Source organism: Trifolium pratense, linkage group LG5 (genome assembly GCF_020283565.1).
Source record: "Trifolium pratense cultivar HEN17-A07 linkage group LG5, ARS_RC_1.1, whole genome shotgun sequence".
Classification (NCBI taxonomy): domain Eukaryota; kingdom Viridiplantae; phylum Streptophyta; class Magnoliopsida; order Fabales; family Fabaceae; genus Trifolium; species Trifolium pratense.
Genome location: NC_060063.1, coordinates 36,558,365 through 36,580,351, shown reverse-complemented (window position 1 = coordinate 36,580,351; position 21,987 = coordinate 36,558,365). Strand labels below are relative to the sequence as shown.

The 21,987-nt window shown below is 36.3% G+C and overlaps 3 protein-coding genes across 3 annotated transcripts; 1 reads left to right on the top strand and 2 right to left on the bottom strand.

Moving 5' to 3' along the window:
* Nucleotides 1-484: 484 nt before the first annotated feature.
* On the top strand, nucleotides 485-1,120 carry LOC123885303 (flowering-promoting factor 1-like protein 1). Its single transcript, XM_045934581.1, has one exon. It carries the CDS (start codon nucleotides 585-587, stop codon nucleotides 924-926), a length of 342 nt encoding a protein of 113 aa, XP_045790537.1. The 5' UTR covers nucleotides 485-584; the 3' UTR covers nucleotides 927-1,120.
* Nucleotides 1,121-3,464: 2,344 nt separating this feature from the next.
* Nucleotides 3,465-4,160, bottom strand: LOC123885081 (flowering-promoting factor 1-like protein 1). The gene has a single exon (XM_045934302.1). It carries the CDS (start codon nucleotides 4,062-4,064, stop codon nucleotides 3,729-3,731), a length of 336 nt encoding a protein of 111 aa, XP_045790258.1. The 5' UTR covers nucleotides 4,065-4,160; the 3' UTR covers nucleotides 3,465-3,728.
* A 17,122-nt stretch (nucleotides 4,161-21,282) lies between these two features.
* On the bottom strand, nucleotides 21,283-21,987 carry LOC123886554 (serine/arginine-rich splicing factor SR45a-like). The gene has a single exon (XM_045935861.1). The coding sequence runs from the start codon at nucleotides 21,985-21,987 to the stop codon at nucleotides 21,283-21,285; it is 705 nt and encodes a 234-aa protein (XP_045791817.1).

Below are 21,987 nucleotides of genomic sequence, written 5' to 3'. Positions count from 1 at the left end.
TATATATTCACATTTTTGTTAAAGGTTTTGGTATAAATTTACACTTAAGTTATAACTACCAATTTTTTCAAATTTAAATTTAAATCTAAACCATAATTAAATGGAAAGATATATAAAGTTGTCTCAATCTTTTGTTTTAGAATAAGTTATTCTCTCCTCAAAACAAAACAAAACAAAGATTCTCTAAAGTGGGCTAACAATACTTTGGAATCAAGAACCCCTCACCCTCCCCATCTCCCTCCTCCATTCTGATTAAGACCAATGCACATGAAATTTAACATCAGGGCATCCTTTCTTCAAATGTACATGCTCATAACCCCATCTAAGGCCCACTTTAGCTGTACTCACATCCAAATGCTAAATCCTTATCAATGGGAACAATTTTGACTATATTATGTAAATAAAAATATTAAAATTGAGAGTATTCTCAATCATCATTTCATTATATAAATACCCCATTCACCCATCCCCAACTATCATTGCACACTCATCTATAACCACCTCACAAAACCTTAAACCACAACACACATTTTGTTCTTGTTTCTTTCTTTCTTGCTTGCTTCATATTGTACTATAATCTAAGAATGTCCGGGGTTTGGGTTTTCAATCCGAATGGCGTAATGAGGCTAGTAGATGGCGTGGAGGCAATGGAAGGTTGTCGCCAAGGGTCAGGTGGACGGCGCAAGGTGCTTGTTCACACCGCAAGCAACGAGATCATCACTTCTTACGTGGTTTTAGAGCGAAAGCTTTATTCGCTAGGATGGGAACGTTACTACGATGACCCTGACCTCCTTCAGTTCCACAAACACTCCACCATTGATCTTATCTCCCTTCCTATGGATTTCAATAGGTTCAAATCCATGCACATGTATGACATAGTTGTGAAGAACAAGCACTCCTTTGAAGTTAGGGACATGATGATGTAGGCCAACAAATTATCCCTATGCATGACCTTGTAATTTGGATTCTATGTTTGGTAGTGTTTTTTCTTTTTCTTTTTTAGTAGTGTGACTTAGCATGATACAGTCGCATGCATTAATCTGTGTATTTTGTGCATAGATTTGTGTTTTTATTACTATATATAGTATGTAATATAGAGTTTGTGCTTCAGTGGCTGTCATTTGTGTTAGGATTCTAAATATTAACATTTTTGTTGTTAGTTTTATGTTCCCTTTAATAATATGGTTTTTATTTTTTTATTGTTTTTTTAAATTAGCAAATATTTGAATGATAAGGAGTACAAGAGGTACTCAACCTTTACCATTCAAAGAAAATCAACTTAGATGCGTTGGAAGCAAACTAGGGGATTGTTACACCAATCAGAAAAAACAAAACTAGCATTGCTCCCTATGCAACCTATAAACTAAAACCAAGAATCGTAAATAATTTGGTTCACTAAGGAAAATACATTTACATATTCTACTCTAAATAAAATGTTATAGATTTAAATTTTAATTTGGAAATGAATTGTAATATGTCTAAATTCGTTACCAAATCCGTATCACCATAAAAAAAAGTTTTTTTACCCCTAGATAATTTTGGAAAATTTATGCAACAACCAATGAGAACAAATCACATGAATATAAAGTAAAAGTTTGTTAAAAATGAGTTGTCAATATAAATTTACTTATCTGACTTGTTCTTGTTAGTTATTAAATAAATATCTCAAAATTATTAAGGAATAATATAGGTTTCACAAAATAAGAACTGTGTCAAAAAAATTCAACTATCATTTTCTATTAAGTGAGGGAATTCAACTATCTACAATGACGGATCTTGCTTAAAATATTATATGAAAATAAATTATATGAAAATAATAAAAAAAAAAGGAAAATGCTAAACAGTGCTCCCGGGGCACTGTTTAAGGAACCAAATATAGTAATATCATATTGAAATTTGTGCAGTCAACGCCTCGAAAGTCTAAAAAGTGTTATTTTTAATTTTAAAATTTCTTTTTTTGGTTTCCTTAACCAGTGCCCCGGGGGCACCGGTTAGCATGACCCTAAAAAAAATAATAAAAATTAACAATGGGACCACAGGGTGTTGTACTGGTGATCTAGGGTTTATTGTGATAACACTCTCTCTACCACTAGGCTGTCCCACGCAATCTAAAAGATATTGGAATCAAATAGTCTATATACAGATTTTAATGTTCCTACTATATAAAAATACATATATTTATGAAATAAAAAATAAATTTGAGGGATGCCGCGGCACCTTTCTGCTTCTGAGAAGATCCGCCCTTGCCCATAACAATCATAACGACAGAGTTTTGAGAATTATACATGAATAGCAGATCATTAGTGCTTCATATGATGACAACTGAGTTCATTGACCTTTGAGATGTTCCTTGCCGTTTATGATCTCTAAAATTCAATATCTCAATCCTTGTGGCCTGGTTTCCCTTAAATATGTTTGCAAATGTGACGGATCCTTGATAGGCCCAAATCGTGGGGCGATGAAGGTATATCGTCAGGCGATATCGACAAAAGCGCCCCTTAGGTTTTTTCAGCAATTGTCACCTGGTTTTATTTTTTTTTTCTTCAAACTTTTGACTTGTCTTCAATTGAACTAATTTTCGTAGAACCAGGTAATTCTACCTAAATTCTACTAAAATATTACAAATTAAATCTAAAGTGAAAAATTTAATATATTATTACTAACAACAACAACAACAACAAAACTATCACTACAAGAAAAACCTAATTTTCTAACAAAACTTGTTGAGCACTAAAGTCCTTAATAAATTGTTGAGGGTTTAAGCCTTCAACAAGTAAGAATATTCCTCAACATATATATTCTAATTAGAAAATAAATGAAATAAAATTTCTAGACGATTTGAGCCGCCAACAAATGGATCTGGTTTAGGAAAAAAACATTGACAACAACTCTACTTGGCGGTTGGACCGCCCAACAAGTTAAACGATTTTTTTATAAAAAAAAAAAAAAAAAGAAGTTGGAAGGAAAAAAGTTGACGAATCTGTTCTTGGCGAATTGAGCTGCCAACAATTTTTTCGCCCAACACTTATGAATTGAACATTAACCCATTGGATTGCTTTTTGAGATAGTCTCATTTGTTATCATTAGAGTTTTAATTCTAGTTTTCACTAGTGTGGCTAGTGTGGCTTGGGTCTAGTACCTCTTGTACGTAATCCCAAATTGTGGTGATAGTACTATTTGTTCTTATTTACCCATCCAATTCTTTTGTGGTTAAAAAAAAATAAAAAATTTCTCCAACTTCATATATTCATCACTTTCCATTCATTTCTACACAATTATTCTCTCTTTGAATTTTTTTTAAAACTTCTCTCATACTTCTATCTTTCAAATAAAACGTCTTAAGTAAAAGTGCAAAAATGTGAATATTGGCACACACAAGTAAAAAGTGCAAAAATGTAAAATATTGACACACAAGTTTTTTTTTTTTTTTTTTTGAAGGATGGCACCCGCAAACACAAGTTAAATTGTGAAAAACTCCAAACTTTATATCTACAGCACCCCAACACAAATCACAGCCACTCGAAAACACAAACAAAACGTGCCTCTATGTTACAAAATATAGTAATCAAAACCCAAACCTGTGCACAAAATACACAAATTAATGTGACTAAATCATGTTAAGTCACACTAATCAAAAATCAAACCAACACACATACGACTTAGAAGCAAAACCAAGAATCCAAATTACAAGGTCATGCATAGAGATTAGTTGTTTTTAATTTCTTGGCCTACATCATCATGTCCCTAACTTCAAAGGAGTTCTTGTTCTTCACAACTATGTCATACATGTGCATGGATTTGAACCTATTGAAATCCATAGGGAGGGAGATAAGATGAACGGTGGAGCGTTTGTGGTATTGAAGCAAGTCAGGGTCATCATAGTAACGCTCCCATCCTAGCGAATAAAGCTTTCGCTCTAAGACCGCATAAGATGTAATGATCTCATTGCTTGCGGTGTGAACAAGCACCTTGCGCCGTCCACCTGACCCTCGGCCACCCTCCATGGCCTCCGCACCGTCCACTAGTCGTACCACGCCATTCTTGAACACCCAAACCCCAGACATTCTTGGATAAGTATTCAAGATGAGCAAGAGAGAAGAAAGAAGAACAAAGTTTGTGTTGTTTGTTTCTTAAGGTGTTGAGGTGAGTGTGCAATGATAGTTGGGGGATGGGTGAATGGGGTATTTATAAATGAAATGATGGGTGAGAATGCTCTCAATTTTAATTTTTTTTATAACCAAAATTGTTCCAATTATAAGGATATAATTGATACTCTCCACTAGTGTAGTTCAAAATTCACTGTCGGCGAAGGAAAGAGTTTGTTGATAAATAATATGTAAGTATCAATTTTAACGTACATTTCTTATATCTTTGAAATTTAAAAGTAGATTATTACTACTTTAAATAAAAAATAAATTACGTAAAAAGTGCAAAAAAATATTATATTTTAATAGTATTTACTAAAAATAATTATAGTTTGTTAAAAAATGAGAGTAAAAAACTACTTTTTTTTAACAAAAGTAAAAATCTACTGTAAAACTATTTTTTTGAGATTTATAATACATACTCCCTCCGTCCCAAAATATAAGCAAAAATTAGTCAACAAAAGTGAATGTATTTGGTCCAAATCTTTAACCAAATACATCAAGTTTCTTTGACTCATTTTTGCTTATATTTTGGGACGAAGTAGTACACCTTTAAAATACAAGTAAGAAGAATATATAGTTGGGAAGAGTTATGAGCAAAGTATGTGTACATTTGAAAGGATGTTGTGGGTGTTAAATTTCATGTGCCTTGGTCTTAGTTGGAATGGGGAGTGAGATGGGGGAGTATTCCATTAACAATTTGTGTAGTCCAAAGTATTGCTAGTTGCTACCCCACTTTTGAGAATCTTTGTTTTGTTTTGAGGAGAAAAATTATTCTAGAAGAAAGCTAGAGAGTTACAATATTATTAACCCGTGCAAAACGAATTTCTTGTATAGTAAATTAAGGTAATTGATTAGCTAGAGAATAATGAGGTAGGCAACCTTTAATCTATCCTAGCAATATACAGTATATTTGTGTGTAGTAAATTAAGATAATGTTCCTAAATTCTAGCTTAAGTATCAGAAATATCGAAATTGTTTGTGTCGGATTTCATGATTGGAGTTCGAACTTCGGTCCCTCTACTTTATGTATGTAAGTTTTCAATGGCTTATCATTTCATTTATTTTCCTGGAAAAAAATTTAGGTAATTGCTTGGCAAGAGAATAATGAGGTAGGCAATCTTTAATCTATCCTAGCAATATATATTTATGCTATTGGTTAATAAAAATATAAGTTTGAAAGAATGTGCAGAAATATAATTTGTATTTGGATGTGGTGAGGAATAAATTTGTTTATGTAGAAAGGAGGATGCTCATGCATTGTATATAATAAATGAATAATATGCTCTTTTAAAAAAGTTATTTTATGGTTTGTGGGGAATTGGATATTAATTATCAAGAATGGATATATTGTGTGGGTGGGGACCAAAGATGAGAGGAACATATCTCAATTAATTTTGGTCGTTAATTTGGTGTGAAAAATAACAATGTTCTTAATTGTCATTAGGTCGACATACATGTGTATCGGTGTATGGAGACGCTATTCAAGCAATTGTTTTTGCTTATGGTGCCTAACTAACTTAGTCAAAGGGGTTATGCAGATACTCAAGAGAGGAGTGATAGTACAGGACAACAGATGTTAGGCATCAAATTTTATTTTTTTTACTCTATATATGTAATCTAAAAATTATACAATTAATATTAATATTTTTTTGTATAAGCTTAAACCATTAGAAAAAAAAAAGTAAGCTTAGATTGAACCACAAATGACGTACTCCGATCCGTATGTATATATATAATAAATTTGGTGAAAAAAAAAAAAATACGCACCGAAAATCTCAAGGACGACGTTGACTTGAGTATGCTAATTGTTATTTTAATAATAATAAAAAAAAGGTTTTTGTATGATTAATTATAGGCTTAATTAGTAAAATGATTCTTAAAGACATTTTTGGTTTCATATTGGTCCCTTAAAGAAAAAAAAAGTCCGAATAGGTCCCTTAAAGAAAAAAAAGTCTGAATAGGTCCCTTAAAGACATACCCGTTAATCAGTTTGGTCCTATTCGGACTTTTTTGTAGGACCAAACTGATTAACAGAGATGTCTTTAAGGGACCTGTGACCTTTTTTTTCTTTAAGGGACTTATTCGGACCTTTTTTTCTTTAAGGGACCAATCTGAAACCAAAAATGTCTTTAAGGGGGGGTCATTTTACTAATTAAGCCTTAATTATAGTAGTAGTTCCTTCTTTTTTTTTTGTCAAGTAGCCTAATAGTCAGAAATTCTACTTTTAAGATAAATAAGTGAGGTATTCAGTGTTCGAATTAGGACTGCTGCATATATAATGTGATGTCCCTATCAAGTTATGCAACATAGAAGCGATAGCTTTCTAACCCGCATCCCATCTATTACTAATATATTAAAATTGATTACCACCAAAATTACTTATTTATCCTTATTGCTTTTAACCACGTTGCTTAAAAATAGAAACAAAACAGATTATAGATTGGATCAAAACAAAACAATCTATACTCATAAAAATAACAACAAAAGAGATGAATACGATGAACTCAACAATTTCACTAAAAAAAATTGAAAATAAAATAAAATAAAATAAAAGATAAATAAAATAAAATTATTATATACTTTAAAATAAAAATAAAATAGATTATTGATGACAGTCAATTAGATGGTATTTTTAGTAGTAAATTAGTATAGTTTTAATATCAATTGAAGCTCGGAAGCAAGCAAATACCTGAAAAAGTGAAGATACTTTGCCCGGAAGTAAGAAAAGTGGAAAAAACATCAAAAAAGGGCAAAAACATAATAAACAGCGCAGCTCATCGTACTCACGATGAGATCCGGCGTGACGCGATGAGAAGGCGGTTAAAATTGAAGAAAATCTTCTTCATCGTACCACGATGGCTTGCCATCGTGGCATGATGAAGACTTGAAAAACACGCAGAGAATCTGAGGAAATCTTCCATCGCACCACGATATGATCCATCGTGGCCACGATGAGGCGAAAATACACGCCATCGTGGCCACGATGGGTAGGATGGATGCGCAGAAAAAGTTCAAACCCAGCTGAAAAACTATAAATAGAGTCTTTCTCCTCCACTATTACTTATTCAAAAATATTGAGAACAATTCAATATTCACAAGAGAGTTAGGAGAACTCTAAGGAAGAGACAAGGAGGCTCAGGTGCTCCAAGGGCATAAGGGTAATCTTTATACTTTCTTTTCATTATTGTTTTATTATGGTGTTTAGTAGCTAAACCCCATCAAGGTTAGGTCAAGTAGATGAATTCTCCTATGAATGCTTGAGAACATGTAATCTGGTTACTTCCAAGTTTATATATAAGTTGCTATTCATTTATTATCTGTCAGTATTTGTATTTATCATTTTGTACACTGTTAGTAACTAGGGCCGAAGTGGATACTGTGACACATCTAAGGCTTCGTAAACAAAGGGATATTATAACCCACTTACATGAGACCATTAAATTCAGTATTTGCGGTGAGGTTAGAGATTAAGAATCACACATAGTTAAATTTTGTACTGTTAGTAGGGAACCAGTCAAACTAGAGAACCTCTAAAGGTAAGTCTGCCCGTTAAAAGGCTGAACTCGTTAAGGTAAGGACAAGAAGTAACAAAGGCTAAACTTAGTTTGATTGATTCACCCTAAGCAGATTACAATAGAAGTAAGTATAGTTAAACTAAGCTTACTTTAATAGAAATTAATCTCCAGATAATACGTCAATAGTAAGCAGATATAACGCCAGTTACCAAGCAGGACTAGGTGAGGAATTCGAAAAGTACTTAACCACTTGTTCTCATATGAAACTCAAACCTTTACTCTCAATTGCTCTTTACTTTAATTGCTATTTAATATTACTTGTCAACTCCCTTTCTAAACAAACAAAGCGAATACAAAACTTCCCACTTAAAAGAGCATTAATTCTTAATCAAACTAGTAACTTTGGCATAATTCATGTGGAGACGATAACTTACTACTTTATTACTCGGTAGTGATTATGTACACTTGCAGAACCACCGTCAATTATAACTTTATAAGAATATAAAAATTGAAACATAAACAATATTTTTCATAAAAAAACATAAACAATATACTATTAACTAATAATAATAATAATAATAATAATAATAATAATAATAATATAATAATATAATAATACAATAAATTTAATTACTATCAAATTTACTAAATTATCAAAAATATTCATAATCAAACTTCTAATTTTTTTTATTAAAAAATACACGAAACCATTATTTATGAGAGATATATAAAAAATTGTATAATTTATCATTGATAATTCTAATCAAATTTATTTATTTAATAAGTTTGACAAGAAATAGCACAATAGTTTCACTTATATTTTAACAGTATTATGTAATAAATTTTTAAATATTTTATTCTAAATCAATTTTCTACCATAATATAATGAAAAATTTAAATATCGAATAAAAATAAATTATTGTGTTCTTATAAAGAAAAATTTAATGACCCATGCGAATGCACGAGTCATTAAACTAGTACGGAAAAGATTTTTGGTAATTAGGTAACCCACGTTTTTTTTAACAAAAATATTAATGTATTAATAAAGAGTAAAATAAGTACTTAATCCTTACGGAACAAAAAAGAAATGGTAAAGCCAGAATTGCTTTGTAAACAACATAGAAGATTGTTACACCAATTGAAAAACAAGTATTCTGATTTGCACCTTATTCTATCGCTAAATTCCATAGCCAAAAGATGAATTTAATTTGATCAAGCACAGCAGAAAAATCAGCAATCTCACCTCTAAACGAAATATTATTTTTATACGACATAAACACCGATATATTGTTAACCAAATCAAATTATCTAACCCTCGTACAGTCATACCTTTGTTGGATTTAACAAGAGAACCAAAAGAAGAAGAAAAAAAATTCAACTCCCTTCCTGTAAAGTAGAATCAAAACCCTGCCGCAATTTAAGATTTTTGGTAATTATAACAACTACACAGTACACAAATCCCTTGTGATTTGATGATTTGATGATTTGATAGTAAATTAACTAATCTTTTCGTAAAGGGTTTAGACTAGTAACACCTATATATCAAGCACTTGGATAAATAATGCATTTAAATAAGATGACACAAATTTTTTATATAGTTAAATTACAAGTCTTGAATTCGAACAATAAGAATAAAATATAGAATCCTTGAGAGAAAATTTTACCCTCTATGTATTCTTACTCAATTACGTTTTATAACGCATAGGTTTGATCCGGTATAATCAGTTTCCCTCAAATCTCTCTCTTTTGTTTTCCTTTTCTTTTTGTAAGCATGTCCCTCAAATCTTTAATTTGAACTTCTTTAGAAAACATGATTAATATATAAAAGTTTTTTTTTTTTTTTTTCAATTCTCTATTACAATTCTGCATTTTTTTTCTCTTACCTTCTTTTATATAGCCATGCAAGATGACTTTTGTATAACATCAAAAAAAAAATAAAGCACTTTTTGTATAGTACCATGCACTCCTCATGGTATGAGCAACATTATAATATTTTTCATCTGTGCATGATAAGTGTATTATATATATATTATCTTAAGTGTCTTTTCCTTATAAATGGACAAATAATATATTTTCATTAACTTTATTTTTTGTGGTTACAATTAAATTATGAATTTGTCTAATGAGGATGTCAATCAATTAAATGTTTGGAGAGTTCTAGGTTACTAATAGAATTTCTAGTAGATTTAGAAAATGTCAATCACACAACAACAACTTGGGAGAGAATAAAAAATAGATGTAGATTCCAAATCACCCAATCAAAACAAAGTTTTATATTTATTTTTTGAGTTTAAAAAAAGAAGTTAATTGAGTCATAAAAAATGTAGGGCTTTAGGGCACACATATTATTCTCTTTGACACAACACCATGGTTGTGACTCTACTTCAATTTCCCATCTCCTCCTCGTGCTACATATGGTCCTATGAATATGATTGAATAATACTCATCATAATTTGCCTAATAATTGAGTCAATCTAGCTTAAATTCCTTTTGTTGCCCATGGGACCAATTAAGTCACTCTCTTTAATTCATAATAATGCACACCCTCAATTATTGATGATAACGTATTTTGTGAATTCTTGGCGAAAACCACACCAATAATCAATAGTAGAACTAACTATTTATAGTGTGTGGGACAAATGGATTGAAACAACCAAATCAAACATGGATAAGCAATTTAAACAAACAAGTTAAAACTACCGAAAGCGATAAATAATACGAATAATTTGTTTACTCAGTTCGGTTATAACAACCTAGTCTGGGGGAGAAAGAGCTCTCGGTTCCACTATCAATGAAAACTTGATTACAAAATATTCAACCACAAAAAGTTACAAGATTTAGAGATTTTCTAAATCTATCCTTTTCCCGAATCTCTTCCCGTGACCAAGAGATTCAATCGATAAGTGTTTCTAAGGCGTTACAATCGCTTCCCCATCCCTAGAGATTACCCAAGAGAAACCCTCTAACACTCTAGCCTTCATGTTGAAACCAAAACCCTAAAAATCACATTTTTCTCCCTCTTACCACTGCTGCAAAAAACAGATCTGCAATTATATAGCAGCATGAACAGTGTCACGCCCCCAGCGTGAACAGTGCCACGCCCCGCATGGTCACCAGCAGAAAATCAATTTCCTGCTACAACAATCACGTCCCGTGTGGTACTCTCTTCCTGCATCAATTTTCTGTTCAATTTGAAGGCAAATCTCAACAACGTACTCTATACTTTAATCCTTTATAAATTAGTTAGCATGACCCTTAAATTAAAAAGTTTTCAGTCACTAGTTTTGGTCTAGTGGTGAGAAGTTTATTAGATAGTACGCATGAGATCATAGGTTCGATCTTCGTTGTCCACGTCGTAAACCAAAAAAAAAAAAAAGTTTTCTTTTTCTTCTTCAGAAAGTAGCTGCATTTGGTCTAATATTTTTCTTGGTGGAATAATGTTTTCATGTTCATTCGCAATAACAAATATGTTGCCTAATTTTATTTTTAAATAATTTTGTTTTAATGGAGGTATTTTTTAACAGCAAAAAGAGTATATATTAATGTTAAAAGGTAACATAATTACAAGATGTACTTAACCCACATCCAATCAATACAAGAAAATCTAATGTGCTAATAATTTTTATCCCCACCAAAAATGGCATTACCTAATTATATACAGTTAAAATGGTAAACACATCGTTCATAAAATAAATAAGGTGAATTAGTCTTTTCGATAATAACCATTTCTACTGATTGTATCTTTTCAAAAATGTCTTCCGACCTTCGAACCTTCGCCTCAAAAATCCTTTCATTTCGCGTATGACAAAGTACCCAAATAACTGAATGTGAAACCAACAAAACGCCTTGAAGCCTTTCAATAAAGACAGAATGGAGTCCGGCAACGCCGTAGACAAACTAAACTATTTATGGTCCAAACACAAAGTCGTCGCCCCATCTTGAATTATTCCTCGTATTAGTATCGCTTGTCAAGAAAAGCAATAAATTTTAACGAAGCTCTGAGTGTAGTACTATATGTAGTTAATAATTGTTTTAATGGAAGTGATGTCAATCTAATTAGGATGACACTTTTAAGATCGGTTTGATTTCTAACCGGTTTTTCTTTTAAGAAAAAAAAAACTCTAAAAACCATTTCTACTTTACAACTCAAATATAAATCAATATCAACTTCTATGTGTCTTGAATGGCATTTTTCTCACAAAGTCTATCAAAACTAGCAATTAATTAAGTTAATCAAAATGAGAGGTAATTAAGACTAGTGACGTATACAATGACCTAAGTGGCACCATAACTTATATTTTGAAAAATTCAACTATACCCATCCGTCCTTCTCAAAATTTAAATTCTCTATATCCAAAAGAAAATATCCCATATTGAGCTTTCTTGATATGCCATGTGAACACCTACCCATCACTATTAGGATTTTGCCCATATTTATTTGTTCAATTCAAATAAAGTTATTTATAGAACATATGCTTAGGCTGAAAATGGCAACCTTTCCAATTCCATGCTTCTTTAAAATCTTTTTGTGTAATATTGAGAATCGTATATGTATTGTGTTGGCTCCACATAGAGGATATATGGAAAACCTCATCCAGCATCACATGTATACAACAAGTCCCATGTGACTATATCCCATAGAAAATCCAAAATCCTAGTCCTATATCCTATATTTATTTAACAAAACAAATCTACTTTCTCCCGTATAAGCATCCCTACAATCTTTCTATATTAGCCTCTCCTTTTGAAAAGAAAGTCTGCAATCCCTTTAGCTCATCAAGAGTATCTTTGATGATCTGAATAAGATAAATACATGCAGGGGCGTCTCCGAGTTTTAGGAGGCTCTGTGCAAAATATAAAAGTGGCCCCTTAATAAAAAAAAATTAAAAAAATTATCGATTTAAATTGCATATAATATAAAAAAAACATTCTTGTAAACATATAAATTATCAATATTAAATCTTACATTAAATTAAATGGAACAAGAAATACAAAATAATTATCTTTGAATACAATGTCAAAAAGGAACATCATAATCTAAGATTAAATTTTATGCAAAGATTAAAATGGACTAGAACTATATTTACGAGTATAGATAACTAATATATTGATATATACTCATGATATTTATGAACATTAACAATATATAACTATTATTTTAGGGCCTAAAAATTAATCTATTAATATACATCTGATATTTTATAGGTATAAATAATATATAACTAATATTATAGGACCTTAAAATTTTGAGTTGAGGCCCTCAAAATTTTGAGGCCCTATGCCGTCGCACACCTCGCACATGCATGCGAGCCTCCTCTGAATACATGGGATAATTAAGTTACATGGTCGGCTCGACACTAATTGAGGTCTAAAATAAAATTTAGCGAAAGTAGTAAACAAAAACATTTTAGATTAAGTTAATGTAAGCATAGTTTAATTGGTAGAGACATTGTATGTAAAATGTAGGGATTATTGTACTAATTGAAGAGACGATATACTTTCTCTCTTCTTCGAAAACCACCACACCCTAAACGCTTTACCTTCTCTCTTCTTTACCACTAACCACTGCACCACTTCTTTTCCCGTTCAACCTCGCTTTCAACTCCAATCTCCGATTTCTCGATGAGAGTCCTCTCTGATTCTTCGCATCATATTTTTTCCCAATCGCACAACACGACGGTGGTCAATTGTTCACCGCGGATCTTCTCTCTCCATTATAGTAGTTTTGCTACTTTGTGTTTGTTGTTCTGGGGTTGATAACAAAAAATAAAATAAAATGATTGGGTCGGTTTTCAATGGCGTGCCGCCACCACAAAGCGTGGTTTCTCTTCTGTTACATATTGGCTCTGCCACAAATGGTTGATGGTTGTTTTGCTGCCACAGATTTTTGTATGGTTGCCGCAGATGGTTGTCGTGTTTCTGCTACGTGCGCGACATGATGTTAATTGTCTTACCCGTGAGGGTATTTTGTAAGACAATGGTTTTCATGATATATTTTGTTTACTGTTGGTTTCTTTACATCCTTTGCAGGTTGTTCTGGACTTGAAAAGGAGGTCGCCTCCGTCACCGTTTCGTACTGCTGTTTTACAAGAAGTTTTAATTGGATTGTTTCTGTGTTGGTAGTCGATTCATATATCTTAGCGCGTTTTTTTTTAAACTACCCACAAGTTGGACTCATCAAGACCCAATTTGGCCTGATTTGCTCGAAAGGGCTAGTTGCGTGGATACTCCGTGTTGACAGTACTAGCTGCTGGTGATTTTGGTAACTTCTGTGCTCGTGGGGCTTGACCCCGTTGACTGATCATCTCTCGATTTGACTTTCGAATGGTTCTGGTTTGCTCTAACAAGATTTGATTAGTCAGAAGTTAATAGTATGTGGTGTCTTATTTTGCTGGGTCTACCTCAATATCTGTATAATTCTTTGATTTTGGAGTTTTTAGCTTGAAAAAGCCATCATCGCTTGCTGCTTGCTACAGAGAGTAGTGGGTGCGTGGACTTTTCCGTATTGAAGTTCGGTTCATTCGCATCAAATTTTAGGATTTCTATTTTATCTTAAGATTAACTAGAAATTTGTTTATCTTATTGTCATAGGCACTTTTGTACGGACTCACTGATTAGAATTATATCCCCTCAATTTTACATTTATGTTCATGGCAGCTGTCAATTGAACTTTTCTTATGAACTACTACATATTTCTGTAGAGTATAGATTAGCATCCATATTTAATTTAGTTATTATTCTCGTACTTTTTGTACAAATAATTTTTAATTAAAGAGATGGGTTTAGTTATGCTTACATATTACCATTATCTCATTTTAAAAAAGATAAGTGCATGTTTTAGCCTAGGATCTGTCACATATGATGCCTTGTCACTACTATATTCAATCAATCTTTTGGAATTAGAATCCTCATACTTTAAATAATCAAGTTAAAATCTTTTACAAAATCTCAAATTCTCTAAACATGATATATAAAATAATCCATTAATTAGTAAACTAATTCTTCTACCACTAATTAGTTTTAGTACGTTGCCCTCAAAAGAGGAATTCCACCTATTTAATTTTACCTAATGATAGATAGCTAACAGTTTAGACATAAGAATATAGGAAAATTCTATGATGCATTTTTTATTTGGACTATTTTAATACATTCCTAATCTGGCCAATGAGAACGCAGTGTTGACTAACTTTAAATTATATGGTACAAATCACTTATGTGATACTTATCATGTATCTTTACAGCTATTAATATTTCAACTAAGTCTCTAACATATTAAAAGTTACAAAATTACTCCAATGTTTAAATTATTTTTAATTTTAATTATGATTGTAAATCAATTACAACTAAAATTAAATAAAAAACAACAACCTCACAAAATCATGTTTGAAGCAAACATCATTGTTTTCAACTTATGAACTTCTGTTTATCACCAACAAAAAATATATTAAATTAAATAAATTTTCATCTTCAACCTTTGGCCGGGTCACTTCGACCCGTTTCAGATCCGGAGCTTCAGCGTTAGACTCGACATTTTCAGCTCCATTTAGGCGTCGGAAGTAACAATTAATTACCCAGAAACATCATAAAAACCATTTGCAATACAATTATGATTTTAATTTTGATTTAAATTGTCTAAAACAAAAAACCTAAAATTAAAATTTCTAAAACTTGAAAACGAGATCTTGCCACCGCCACATATGTCACAACTGACGATGACTGATTTCACCATATCCACAGTTAATATTAATCGATTTGTTTTTTTTTGAAAAAGCTAAAATGAGATATATTACCACATCAGCCTTCCCAGCACAAGACGTGCCAAGATAGACTACAAAAGTTTACAAAGAGTCATAGAAACAAAATCAAAAACAAATCATACAAAGCCCAAACAAATCATAGGACTAGACCACCAGCTATGGTAGTTATAAGATAACGTGACACTCGTCGTCTTCAACCACCTAAAAGAGAAAAGCTTGATCTTGTCCAACAAAATATGGGGTGTATCTGCTGATCCTGTGAACAATCGATGGTTTCGCTCCGTCCATACAACCCAAACGCAAGCAAGCCAAATGAGCTGTAAAAAAGAGCGACGCGCGCGAGAGCCACCTGCTGAAGATACAAACTGAACAAAATGGTCACGCAGAGTAGTGAAACCCGCCAAAGGAATACCAATCCACGAACGCACTAAATCCCAAAGAGAACCAACAGTACTGCAAGAGATGAATAAGTGATGGGCTGACTCAGCCTCTCCACATCCAAAAATGCATGAGTGAGCTGTAGAAGATAAAACACCTCGAGTAACCAGGTTTACTCTCGTGGGCAACCTGTCACGCAATAAACGCCAAGCGAAGATGGAAACCTTCAGAGGAACCTGAGGGTGCCAAATGAGGTTATCCGCATCGTCCATAGTAACCGAAAGATGAGAGGTGAGAAGCTGATATGCTCCTCTAACAGAGTAACCCGTGGCCGGATCAGGGCGCCACTGCCACCTATCAATAGAATGAGCCTGCAATAACATGTTAAGAAATAAAGACTGACACTCCCTCAGCATCTCCTCCTCCCATGCCCTCAGCTGCCGCCGCCACACCCACGCCTCTCCTCCCTCACCCCACCCTGAAGCAAACATCTCTGCCACCGTACGCGATTTGGTCTCAGCCAACTCAAACAGGCGCCCAAACCGCTGACACAAAGTAATCTCATCCACCCAGGGATCGGTCCAGAAAAAAGTATTTGACCCGTCCCCCACCCTCTTCACAACCTGCTCCTGAAACCACCTGCCCCCTAACTCACTCCCTCCATCCATAATATGCGATATCTCCCTCCACCACAACGACCCTCTCCTGCCACCATCTCGAAGTCTACCTCCCTCAATCCCATAACGAGCTGCCAGCACTCTAAACCACAACCCCTCTCGATCCACTAACATCCTCCAACACCACTTACCTAACAGAGCCTGGTTAAACTCCCTCAACCGCCTAACCCCCAAACCTCCACTCTCCTTACTTAAGCAAATAGAGTTCCAACTAACCCAAGAAATTTTCCTAGAATCCTCACAACCCCCCAAAAGAATTTAATGAAAATAGATTCAATAGAGGAAATAGTACCTGAGGGAGCTTTGAAGAAGGAAAGAGTGTAGACAGGTAGAGAGGTCAAGACAGACTTTAGCAGAACCAGACGACCACCAAAAGACAAGAAACGACTCTTCCATCCAGCTAATCTATTCTTTATACGAAGCAACATCGGTTCCCAAAAACTCAAACGTCTCGGATCACCCCCAATCTGAAGACCCAGATAAAGGAAAGGAATCTTTCCCACTCTACAACACACAGCAGACGCAGCTTCGCCTAACCAGGAATCAGGAATATTAACCCCAACCAACATGCTTTTATTAAAGTTAACTTTCAAGCCCGACATAGTCTCAAAAAGCACAAGGACAGCTCGCAAAGCCCGGACATTAGCCCAACTTTTAACTCCCAACAAAAGAGTGTCATCTGCAAACTGAAGGTGTGACACCGTCATCGATCCCTCCTCACCAATACTATATCCCTTAAACAAATTATTGGCTATCATCGCCTCCATAAGCACATTCAGTCCCTCAGCAGCCAGTAAAAAAAGAAAAGGGGATAACGGGTCACCTTGCCGAAGCCCACGCTGAAGAGGGAATTCATCAGTCGGACTGCCGTTGACTAACACAGACGCCGACGCCGTACAAACACACTCTCGAATCCACTTCCTCCACAGGACTGGAAAAGACATTCTCCCCATTACATCATCCAGATAGCCCAAGTCCACGGAATCATAAGCCTTCTCAAAATCTACCTTAAACAGCATTAGATCCTTCTTAAACTTCCGCGCCTCATCCACCACCTCATTTGCAATGAGTATGCCGTCGAGGATTTGTCTATCCTTCACGAACGCCGACTGAGATTCAGAAATGACACTACCTATCACTATACGTAACCTATTCGCTAAAACCTTCGCCAGAATTTTATACAAGCTTCCCACAAGCGAAATAGGTCGAAAATCGTTTAACTCTTGGGGGCTATCAATTTTAGGGATCAAAGCAATGAAAGTAGAATTCAAACCCTTAGTCAACTTGCCATTACGATGAAAATCAGCAAGAAATCGCATAATGTCACCCCGAAGCTCAGCCCAGAAATCTTTAATAAATCCAAAATTAATCTCGTCTGGGCCAGGACTTTTATAACTGTCGCAATCCCACACAGCTGATTTCACCTCAGCCTCAGTGAAAGGTTTGGTTAAACCAGCGCTCTCCGTCTGGGTCAACCTTTTAAACTGAAGGTCATCAACCCTAGGCCTCTCCACAATAGGTGCCTTGAAGTGCGACTCAAAATGTGAAAACACGGCCTGTCTGATAGGGATCACACCCTCTATATTAACTCCATTCACCTTAATAACGGACATAACATTCCTACGACGACGCCTCGCTAGAACCGAATGGAAAAACTTCGAGTTGGCATCACCTTCCTTAAGCCACAGCGAACGAGATTGTTGCCAACTGATGCTGGCGTGTAACCTCGACAACGAGTGAATATTAGACGAAACCCCGTGAAATTCCACCAACTCCTCCTCAGACAGATCTTCTTCCTCCCCCTTCTCGTCAAGAACCGAAAGCCTACCTTTCAGGGTCTCGATGCGGCCAGGAAGATTTTGAGTATGAGTCTTATGCCACTCTTTTAGACCTGCCTTAATCATCTTAAGTTTTTCCTTGAGTACATATCCTCCCCAACCATCAACCTCGAATGAAATCCACTTATCTCTTACGAACTGGTTATAGCCGGGAATATCCTTCCAACACTTAAGCATTCTCGACGGGCGAGGGCCCCAATCTTCCTCATTCGCCGACAAAACCAGGGGACAATGATCAGATAACCCTCTCAGCCTAGCCTCCTGCCTACAATTAGGCCAGGCCAAACACCACTCCTCAGAAAGAAGGAACCTATCAAGACGACTCATCGAAGAACCATCCCCTTTAAACCAAGTAAACTTACGACCTATTAATGGAAGATCAATAAGGGTATTATCATCAATGAAACGAGCGAAAGGAACATGATCCAAAGAACGATGACCACCTCTAGACGAACGCCTTTCATCAACAAGTTTAACCGCGTTAAAATCTCCACAAACACACACCCTCTTACCCGCCAGCGATAGAAGCCTCACCGAGAGGGAATCCCACAAACCTTGCTTTGCCCCATCATCACAAGGCGCGTAAACATTTGCCACAGAAAACTCTTCTCCAGTCTTAGAAAACCGACCATGACACCACAAAACTGACTCATGGCTCTCTGTCGACCACACCTCCACCTCAGAAGTGTCCCATAAAGTTAAAAGCCCCCCTGACGCCCCAATCGATGGTCGATAAGAGAACCCGTGAGATGAGTTTCCCCAAAGATTCGTACCAAGAAAAACATCACAGATTTGCAGCTTCGTCTCCTGAATGCAGAATACAAAAGGTTTCAAATCCTCCACCAACTTTCGAACTTCCTTCCTCTTTTCTAAACCACCCAGCCCTCTAACATTCCAAGAAACTATCTTCATCAGAACACACTCCCCCTACAAACAGAAGAAACACACAAACTAGCAATCATTCCCTTGTCGGGTCCCCCCCCCCCCGACCTCTGACCTGAGATCTCCTTCTTACCCTTGCCCGCCCGAGAGAGAATATTGAACATGTTCACATTATCTCCTTTAAACTTGACCCCAATGGCTTTCCCTATCCCCCACACATCATCCATCATCATTTGTTCATTACCTTGAACAGCCACCCAGTTTTTCCAATCATTGTTAATAGAACCCGAGGAATTAGAATCTCCACCTGAATCTTGGCGGCTCACAGAACAAGACCTGTTAAAAGCATCCCCGCCCCTGCGACGACGAACACTCTTCTTTAGGACTTTTAACACCTCACGACGATCTTTACTAGGCATCCTAGCAACTTTTTTAAGGCTATGAATCGGGTGACGAAGCAACCCCCCAACTTTCCTCCTCCGAGGATCCTGTTGCTCAATCTTATTAAGTCTCATCCCCTGATGGTTCCCCTTCATACCCTTCTTACGAGCTGAAAAAATCACCCCTGCCTCCCCGTGATTCTGGTCATGTAACCATTCCAAACTCCAAGGCCCTGAAATAACTGAACGTTTCGCCGCCGGAGGACAAGAATTCGTACGTTTACTACGAAGCGGCTGAATAGAATGACGAACCTGAGATGTCGTCTTTAAGGGAATTAGATCTGAATGAACTCCCGGATTTCCAAACGCTCCAAGAGGGCCCGGTCTCAGGATCTCGGGTCCCCGGTCCTCCTCCACTTCAGTCTTTCCCTCATAAGAGAGGGCATCATCCGGCTTATCTAAAGGCTCTTCAACATCCATACCTTGAATATCCTCAAACCCTTCATCCCTCAGCCTATCTGAGAAATGGTTGACCATCATGTCAACATTACGACGCGCTTCCGGATCAATTTGGCCCTCTACACAGACGGATTGAGCCGCCTCCGATTCAATCTCGTCCTCGAGAAGACACATATCCTCTCCCAATGCGTACCCCCACTCCTCAACAATCTTAACCTCCACCTGATTACCATCCACCAAAACGGACTCAACTCTGTTAATGATGTCCAAATCGGTCGTGGTTATCAGGACCCGAGCAAAGTCAAGTCTATCCTTATCTACAGAACATCCATCCGTTTGAAGGTAACGTCCACATTCGAACACACAAAGCTTGAAGAATTGCTCATTCCAGGCTTTAAGTGGAATCCCGTACAGTCGAACCCACGCACCTCTCCGATAAGGCTCCACATCCTTTTCCCATCGCGTCCAGTTCGAGAATACTAGTTGAAAGAACTCCTTGGCGTTAAGAACCGTTGACATTACATCAACCCCCTCTGAGCTACGCACGAATACCTTATCGGCTCCCATTGGAATGAGAACCACGTCGTTAAAACCCGCGTCCATTATTCTGTTCTGCACCACCGGAATCGCCTCACCATTAAAAATTGTAGCCACTATTCCATTGTGAGCCCAATCTACATCATCTGGTGTTGAACGATAACTCCGCATTAAGGCTGGATTAACCTTAGCCGTATCCACACGCTGCTCTGCCTCTTTAGGGTTCTTCACTCCCTCTTCTATTTGGTCTTTCTTTTGAGTTAACTTTGCAATTCGCTCCCCTAGCTTGACTACTATATCCCCCACCCGCACTCCATCCGCAATATTACTTTCTTCCTTCTTCGCTCTTGGTGATTGTTGTCCCGGTAAATTAATTATTTCCTCGCCTCCCTTGGGCACTACATGCCGATTGGAGTCTTGCTTCCCATCCTTCGGCAATGGGGCGTTAGCTTTTTCCGAGACTACCTTTTTCTTCTCCCTTCTCCTCCCCGCCCCTGAGTCGTTACGTTCAAACATAGCCACACTGGCTCTAACACGGAAATGCCCAAACCAAACGTCGTTTAAGGCTCTCGTCATTTTAGAGACATTTCTAACATTTGAGAATTTGACGAAGCCATAGGGTTGACCGAACTTATTTCTTTTTTTTGCGACGTACACGTCCTCAAGTATACCACAAACCTCGAAACCCTTACGAAGATAAAATTTTGACATCTATGCTGGAAAATTTGTAAAATAAAAGGAAACGTACCGCTTAAGGTCAGAACCCAATATGCTCTCTTCACCGTGCTTACTGACAACCCCATCATGCTTGTTTCCATTAACAAGTTTGTGATCATCACACAAATCTCCACCGCCAACCAACCTGCTATCGTGTCCATCCCTTAAACTCTCTTGATTGTTCCTAACTCTTTCACCATAATTAACATCATCCGAGCGCCGCCGTTCCTCTTCCAGCTCCTGACGCCGTCGAGCTCCTCCATGGACCTGCTGCTGCCGCTTAAACGCAGAACGAGACCTTGCCTTGCCTGATCGCACGAAGTGGCCGTATTCTTGAGAACGATCACGCGAAATGTAACGTCCCTCCTTGCTGTAACGTGACTGGTTTCTCCCAGTATGGCTGCGATCACGCACGCGAAATTCAGGGCTGTAGTATCGATCGTCAAAGCGTCGATTACCAGATGGAGAAATCGAACGTGAATAATGGTGATATCTGCTCTGTCGTGGTCTGTCTTTGCCTCCATCTTCCCCTCTAAACCCATTCCGACGTCGCCGTCTCACCTCCGTCCATCCTCCGCTGACAATCGAAGCACCCCCCCTTTTCTGCCTTACTTCCGGTGAAGGCGATGACCGTGACGGATGCCCTAGGTGAGCCCTAGGCACAGCGCTTCTCTCTCTCTCTCTACCTCTCTCTCTCAT

What these genes read in the sequence shown, in the direction of transcription:
- LOC123886554 (XM_045935861.1), bottom strand. Translation starts at nt 21,987, where the DNA reads ATGAGAGAGAGAGGTAGAGAGAGAGAGAGAAGCGCTGTGCCTAGGGCT.
- LOC123885303 (XM_045934581.1), top strand. Translation starts at nt 585, where the DNA reads ATGTCCGGGGTTTGGGTTTTCAATCCGAATGGCGTAATGAGGCTAGTA.
- LOC123885081 (XM_045934302.1), bottom strand. Translation starts at nt 4,064, where the DNA reads ATGTCTGGGGTTTGGGTGTTCAAGAATGGCGTGGTACGACTAGTGGAC.